The sequence below is a fragment of the Otolemur garnettii genome, unplaced genomic scaffold (assembly GCF_000181295.1).
Source record: "Otolemur garnettii isolate 467f Iridium unplaced genomic scaffold, OtoGar3 scaffold00057, whole genome shotgun sequence".
NCBI lineage: Eukaryota > Metazoa > Chordata > Mammalia > Primates > Galagidae > Otolemur > Otolemur garnettii.
Genome location: NW_003852452.1, coordinates 4,813,189 through 4,821,577, shown reverse-complemented (window position 1 = coordinate 4,821,577; position 8,389 = coordinate 4,813,189). Strand labels below are relative to the sequence as shown.

The 8,389-nt window shown below is 37.1% G+C and overlaps 1 protein-coding gene across 1 annotated transcript in view; it reads right to left on the bottom strand.

The window, feature by feature from the left end:
* The window catches only part of LRMP (lymphoid restricted membrane protein), a 49,897-nt gene that overhangs the window by 23,561 nt on the left and 17,947 nt on the right, over positions 1–8,389 (bottom strand). The window contains exons 7-8 of the mRNA XM_023514706.1: positions 1,687–1,733; positions 1,519–1,583 (exon numbers count right to left, since the gene is read on the bottom strand). Coding sequence (XP_023370474.1) covers positions 1,519–1,583; positions 1,687–1,733 — 112 coding nt within the window. The remainder of the gene's footprint in view (positions 1–1,518; positions 1,584–1,686; positions 1,734–8,389) is intronic.

The following is an 8,389-nucleotide window of genomic DNA, read 5'->3' as shown; positions in this document are numbered from 1 at the left end:
GATGTGTGCATGTAACATTTTGAGAGCTATTAGAGAATTTCCCTGTGTATTACAATAGTCTCCTCTTATCTGAGGTTTCACTTTCCCTGGTTTCAGTTAGCTGCAGTCAACCATGGTCTGAATATCACATACAGTAAGATATTTCGAGAGAGAGATAGTGACTACATTCATGTAACTTTTATTATAGTTTGTCATTAGAATTTTTTGATTATTGTTGATCTCTTACCGTCCCTAACTACTAAAATAAATTTATCATATGTATGTAGTATACATAGTATGCTCAGTTTCAGGAAGCCACTGGGAATCTTGGAATATAGCCTCTGAATATAAGACGGAGTTACTGTAGTTACAAAAATTCACATTTTCCCTCATCCCCCTACAGCCTTGCCAACAGAGTGTAACGTTTTTACATCTTTGTCCATATAACAGGTGAGAAATGGTATCTTGGTGCAGTTTTAATTAAAACATTTCCTCATTAGACATGAAATGGAGAATAAAGATGTTCTTTAATTAACCCATAAAACGTAGTCCATTTCTATAATTTTATGGCTTCTCTAATTTAGCACCAATATCTCAAATTTAAATGTAGAGTTCAAATAATACTATGGATTTTCCTTGATCTTTTTGGGTTTTGGTAGGAACTGGAGTCTATTTCTCCCACGAATGTCAATTATAATGATGTGTCACCAAGAATGACTGAGAATAATTACTTTGTTTTCCAAGTCAAATAGCAGAAAGGGATGTAACACACCAGCTGGTTAATTCTCTTGCCTCCTGAGAGGACTATTACTAACTGGTCTATCCTTCTAACATGATAGATTCTATAGAATTCCAAGGGTTTCCTAAATAGGTGGTGTCACATCTGTATAATAATTGAAACCCAGTTATGTCCAGTCAATCATGGCCATAGGAAATACTTAAGTCACATTATAATATATTGCAATTTTTGTTCTATCTACAAATTGAAAAAAAAATCAGTGACATACACCTACATAAGAATGTAGTTTCCCTCTTGACTTACTTTCTCCAGACTATGTTTTCAAAATTATTTTATAAGAATTATTTCATGAAAATTAGTATTAAATAAATATTGTGCTATAGGACAGTGACTCCACTAGCTCATAGATTTGCTTTGTGTCTTAGAACAGAAACTCCACTGACACCCTTCAACAGCTCACCTCGGGTCTCTATCACATCAGCAGCTCACCTCGGGTCTCTATCACATCAGCAGCTCACCTCGGGTCTCTATCATATCAGCAGCTCACCTCGGGTCTCTATCATCATAGACATATCCTTTTCCTACTTACAGAGTGACTGACCATGAAGGTCACTAGAAGCCATATGCAAATTTTCTGATGCAGAACCTATCAACAGGAAGAAACTACCAGTGTGAGTACCATGCAAAAAAACCTATTTGCCTCTAGTCTCCTCATTTGCACACACTCAGCGAGCCACAGGGCAGCAGGCTTACGTTATAACACTGACACCCCATTTGTGTGTTTTTCCAAGTCCACTCACCACTTGAAGTTACAGTAGTGTCTGTGGATGAATTGGGTTGGGGTGATGGTGGCATAGGATGTTCCCTGCCAAAAAAATAAAAGAAATATGTTGGAATGTCAGGTCCAAGAATTCTCTTAAAAGCCAACTCAGTATGGGTACAAATTCACATACACAGAAGAGACAAACCTGGGCTGCGGCAGGCTCTCAGAACACAAGCGCTCAACACCATTTTCCTTAAGGAAAAAGAAAGGAGATATAAGTTCAATAAATTGATATTTTCTGTTCCAAAGAGATGGTTTTAAGCAAATATTTTCATACAATTTTAAATTAACTCATATTTACTTTGCTCTTGTGGAGAGGACATGGGAATGGGGTGATATAGGGCATATTGATAGGCACCCTTCCTCAGAGCTGTACTTGCCCCCAAAATCCAATATTAAGCATATTTACAAGTCTGTTGTTTAAAGAAAACCTGATAAATTCTTGGGTAAAACAAATTCTAAACTCAAAGGGCAGATAGAGTTTATTTCATAAACTTATGCCAAGTATTCTTCAAATGGAACATTCCACCTGGGTATCAACATTTCTATTTATGGGAATATTATTCAACCTAAAACTTTTGACCTGGTGATCTAAAACTTACTCTCAGTTTTCTGGCTCGACAAAGCATACATTTTAAACTTAATCCATATCTCAAAAGTCTAGGGATTACATCTAAGTCAGCACCTGTTACTTGGTGCTCAAAAAGAACTGAACAAAATTGCAGCTCCAGCCTGCTAGGGCAAGTATTTGAAAGTCATATATGAATCTTTTAATTTCCACCAGGAATTTCTCATGGGGAGGGGGACTTTAGGGTATTAAGTTTGTTCAATTTTTTTTTCTCTTTCAAAAAAAATACAGTGGGAACATAATTTCTTTTCTAATAATAAACCTTTTCCAATACATTCTTTTCATTATTATTTGATTTAGTTAGCAAATTAAAACTAAATTAAAACTGAAATAGTTTAGACCTACGAAAAAACCTACGGAGGCATTATAAAAATGAAGACATTTAAATACCCCCTAATCAAACATAGAACTTATTAACTGCCACAACCAACATGTTTCTATGGACAGTATTTAGAATCGATCCAAGAAATTATCTACCCTGGTCACAGAAAAGTAAAGGTTTAGTAAGGGTTTGCAGAACTTGTGGTTACCCAGTATAGCAATGGCAGCTTACATCTGGTCAGCACATTAAAATTCACAAAAGCCCTTTTACGTATCACGTCATTTAATTCTTCCAACAAACTTAGCAGTGGGTTTTAGCAAAATTTCCTTATTGCAGATTAAGAAATTAAGGCCCAAGAGCATTCAGAATGCTGGAGCCAGCCTTCAAACACAGATCAAACCAAATAGAGTGTTTTCTCCGTTGTAAATAAAGCTACCGTGAGCATATCCTAACTTAGGCTATTGGACAGAAAAAGACCTCCCAGCTGTGTATAAGACTGGTAGATGACTTAAATCCAAACTTTTAAGATGCTCACTTCAAATGTTTAGAAAAATCCACAACTGAATTTGCCAAGCAAGAATTTATACCTGTCCTCCCATATATCAGTGATGTTGGGCAGCCTTCTACCTTTTACTGCATTTCAGCTATGCTTTAAATGACTTTGGATCAGGCCATATGTGACTGAACCTCCTCATGACACCAGTTTAATTTAATGCAAAAGACTTTTGTCAAAAGTCCACTTTATGCCAGGATCACTGACAAGGAATAGAGACTCACAACAACACAGTCCTTGTCCTGGAGGATTCCAGAAGGTAGTCAGAGAGGGAAATGTATAATGCAAATATTACTTTACATTTCATAAGCAGCATTCCACAGAGAAAAGTAACATGCACAGAATAGAATTCCCAGACTGGGCACTATCTGAATTCAGTTTAAAAGAGAAATTATACCTCATGGGCAGCTAAATGACTATCTTTAAAATATTTTAATAAATTGTATTAGTAATTTGTATATGCTTATGTAACTATAATCTAATATGCATATGGGAAATGAAGCTATAAAAATTGGAGAAAATTAAATATGCTTCATTTTATTGAACATCATACTTAACAAAAATCAACAAGGCAGCAGGGCGCAGTGGCTCAAGCCTGAAATTATAGAGCTCTGGGAGAGCAAGGCAGGTGGATTGCTTGAGCTTAGGAGTTTGAGAACAGCCTAAGCGAGAGCGAGACCCCATCTCTACTAGCTGGGCATCGTGGCAGGTGCCTGTAGTCCCACCTACTCAGGAGGCGAAGGCAAGAGGATTGTCTGAGCCCAAGAGTCTGAGGTTGCTGTGAGGTATGATGATGCCATGGCACTCAACCCAAGGCAACAGAGTGAGACTCTGTCTCAAAACAAACAAACAACAACCAAAAAACCCCCCAAAAACCAAGAAGTGATTTCTTTTTTTTTTTTTTTTTGAGACAGAGCCTCAAGCTGTCCCCCTGGGTAGAGTGCCGTGGCATTACAGCTCATAGCAACCTCCAACTCCTGGGCTCAAGCGAGTCTCCTGCCTCTGCCTCCCAAGTAGCTGGGACCACAGGCGCCCGCCACAACGCCCGGCTATTTTTTTTGGTTGCAGCCATCATTGTTGTTTGGCAGGTCCGGGCTGGGGATTCGAACCCGCCACCTTAGGTGTACGTGGCTGGCGCCTTAAGAAGTGATTTCTTAATAATAATTAAAAAGCCCACTTAACATTCTATTATGTATAAAAAATTATTGCTATATGCAGCCTGAAATAACACTTTATTATTGCTCTATAGCTAAAAAGCTAATTTTGGCAGAAAAGACTTCATCTTATACCTTATCAGGGTCACGATCCTCATGTTTGCGTTTAAGGGATATGAAAGAGAGTGCAATTCTCATTTCCTGGTCTATTCGCTCAGTTACAATTTGGGGAAAATGGAGCACAACACTTGAGCAAATGTTTATTTAAAAAAGTCTAACTACTGAGCTCAAAATAATAAATGCAACAGAAATACAGCTTGCCTGCATTACATCACAAATGAACCTCATTTGCCCTAGTGCTCTGTGTAAAGCCTTCTTTTGTGCTATACGTTGTATTGGAGACATTTTAGTTAGAAGCCTTTTGATAAATATATTTTATTGATTAAACAAATAATGCTGTTATTTTAAAGAAATCACATATATCAAATAGCTGTGCCACATATTAAATATTATTGCATTGTTCTGGAACACTTGCAAGGTAAGCAATTGGATATTATACCCAAATGATTAATAGTTATAAATCTCAGTGACCAGAAAATAATCCAATATCTAACAGGCCCTAAATTTTCATAAATTTGGTCTAACATTGTTTTTCCTCCTTGTAAGAATAACTGGAGTAAACAAGGAGGTGATTTGTTAAAATTGAGCTTCACGTGTAGGATGACAGTGAGAGTTGCAGGTAGAGCTTACAGCCCTCAAAGGGTGGAGGATAGCTCAGCAAAAATTCTCAACAATCATGCTCTTTCCTTCCAGCTTAAAAAGTTGCCCCCGTGTAAACCAGCATCCCAGGCTTATGGAGGAAACTAACCCACACACACCAGTTGTAAGATCTGAATAGATCACGAAAAAGATCATCTACTAGATATATTTTAAAACCAAGGAAAACCAAGAAATTAAGAAGAGCATGGAGAGGAAAGTTTAGATGACAGATCTACTCACATGCAAAAGATGAGCTCAACTCAGTGAATCCAGCACATGCTGACAGCAGAGTGCAGGAAGAACGCTCTTCCTGTCCAAGCTGTTCAAATATGAACCTGCATAACATTTACATGGAGACCCATGGTCCAGCCCCTTTGCAGGGTGGGGTAGTCAAGGTACTCATGGAACCAAGTGAGACAGATTCTCCCATGGGCTGGGTCAGCAAATCCAGGCCACATTCACACACACACACACACACACACACACACACACACACAGAGCAGTAGTATTTCAATATCTAGATAGAGAAAATATGAAGAACAATAAGAAATAACTTTTAAGATACTAGTAATGGCAATTAATTGGCCTAGATAATCTCCCAGGATTACTTTATGCTTTTTCTTCTACATCAAATGCTGCTTCAACTTTCAGATTTTACAATCAGGAATCTAATAAACGTTTATGTCACCAATTTAATCTTTACGATCAGGTCATTTTAGACAACGGATGCTCGTTAAATAAATTAATGTGTTTTTTTTTTCTTCTGAGAATGAAAGAAAAATTGAACCAAGAGTCCATGTAGACTTCTTTCAGACTTGACCCAGCATCTGTTTAAATGTTCTAAAAAGAGGAAGAATGTCAAGATGAACTTTAAAAGATTAGAACTACTGGAATCTAAACAGAACTACATTGGCTTCAAGGTTTTGTTGTTTTTTTTTCCAATTTCTAACTAAAGTACACCACACCCTCAGATCTACGAGCCACACCCACTGCTTTGAGGTTCATTTATAATACAGTTATCAGTCAACTTTTACATGTCCCAGTTTTGCAACTGGCAGTGCTATTTATTTTCCAAGGTTATTACTGCTTCTCCCACACACACCTTGAAAGAACAGGACAGACAATGGCCAGAAAATCTTCTGAGATATTTTTAAATTGATCCTGTTCTTGGCCTCAATAAATCACCTCCTCCTAGCGACAGTGCATCTTAGACAAAAACATGTAATAACACGGAAGAGAACTCAAAGGGAGGCAAGACACTTACTAGTTGGTGCCTGTGATTTTCTTTTTGAAGAAGGAAAATGAGAGAAATTTGACCCCAGGTCTCTGTCCTGTTACAAGGTATCTTAGCTTCACTCTGCTGGTAATTCTGAATCTGGGAGTTAGTAACAGCTAATTGTTTTGAGGGTTTACTATGATCTGGATATTTCATGGATGTTACAAAGTATCTCTGTGGGGTCAGACTGAGACCATTGTATCCATAAATATTTCAGTATGACTCTGAAGTGAGGTAGAAGAGAGAATCAGTTTTGTTGTCATAGAAGTTTCATGGAACTTAATTCTTGGACTATTTGGGGGCCACCACCCAACACATCCAGTTTTACAAAGGCTCAGAGAGCTTCTTCAGACTCAATGATGGGAACAGTGATTAAGGCAAGGAAGATAGACAACTAGGCCCTAAAGAAGACATCGCCAAGAGCCCAAAGGAATTGAGGGAGTGGATCTGGCCAATGAAGGCAGCAGTAACACTAGATTCGGTGGGACACTGTGCTACTGACCACTGTGTCTCCCAGCCCTGCTGGGTGATCTACATGTTTTGAAAAATAGAGGATAATTTTAACACCCACATCCCAGGGAACCCACCCTACACCACTGTGCAACCCATTTCTAAAAGTGCTGGAACAGAGGGAGAGATGTCTCTCTACTCAGCAGGAAAGGGAAACCATCAGAGCCCAGACCCAGAGTTCTGAGGGGGTCAGCTGTGCACAGGCTGTGGAAAAGAGGGCTGCAGAGACATGGGCAGTGAAACAAACTTCTTTGCCCCACAAGCTCTTAAGAGGTCAAGTGTCTAAATGGAACCACTAGTTGGTGAGGCCTGAAGAACATGGCGATGTATTTGGTGCATCTCTAGAGATTCTTGAAAATGGAGGGAAGGGACTCCATAAAAAAGAAAGGCCATCTTACTCATCAGCAAATGGGGAAACGGCCTTGAGAGGCGGTATCTTTCCTTTAAATATGACCTACTTGATCTGTTTCTATGAACCTGTTTGCCAGAACTCATGTGTGTGGGTATCCTCAAAAGAATCCTGAAAAGTAATATCTCTATTTCACAGGGTACAAATTCAGACAGGGTTGGCCCCTTGTCCAAATGCTTATGAATAGTAGAGCCAGTCGTAAACCCAGGTCTACTTGATTCCAAAGCACATACCATGTGGCTAAAAATTCTAAGGCATTGGTAGGAAAATTTTTCAAATACACACAAAAAGTACACAGGATAGAAAAATTAATGCTTGTGTATCCATCACACAGATGCAACGATTATCACCTATGACCAATCTTGTTTCAAATTCTCACCCACTAAACCTACCCCTGCGTGGGTTTGAAGCAAATAACATTGGATCCATAAAGATTTCAGGATGACTCTGTAAGAGTGAAAAGTGGAAATAATTTATTTCCTTCTTTTCCAAGCTATACCAAATGATCCCACATAAATTAATTCATCAGGTAGAGACGTTTCCTCAAGCATGTTTTCTTCAAAAATGTCCCAAAATGGGATCCAGATTATTTCACAATGAGATGTTCTCATTTATTTTAGAGTCCTTTGCTCTCTTGAAGCCCACCTTTAAAATGCTGACGTTTACTTTTTCTTACCTTGTACATTCTGAAAAAGGTGCCGGAATACAAGTTCCTCTGTGAATGTGGAGAAGGAATGAAAGGCAAGGTCTAGCACTTAAGAGTGCCAGCCCCAAGAAGGGAGTCACAGAGTATATTATATTACACTTAATATAATGATATATATTTATATATAAATATCATAATTAATGTAAAATAATATTTATATTAAGCATAATATACTAATATAATTATATAGTATAATATATAATACTATAGATAATATATATTATGTATAATCTAATATATATTATCTAACATATAATATATATTATATTCTTATGACATATTATACATAGATATATAATGTATTGCATATCTACAATATATTGTATATTGGTAGGAAAATTTTCAAATAAACACAAAAAGTACACAGGATAGAAAAATTAATAATATATATGTAATATATATTATATATAATTTTTATATATAATTTATATATAACTTATATATAATTTTAATATATAATTTATATATAACTTATATATAACATATTTTATATATATATATATGAAAAATCACAGAGTATTTGGGATGGTG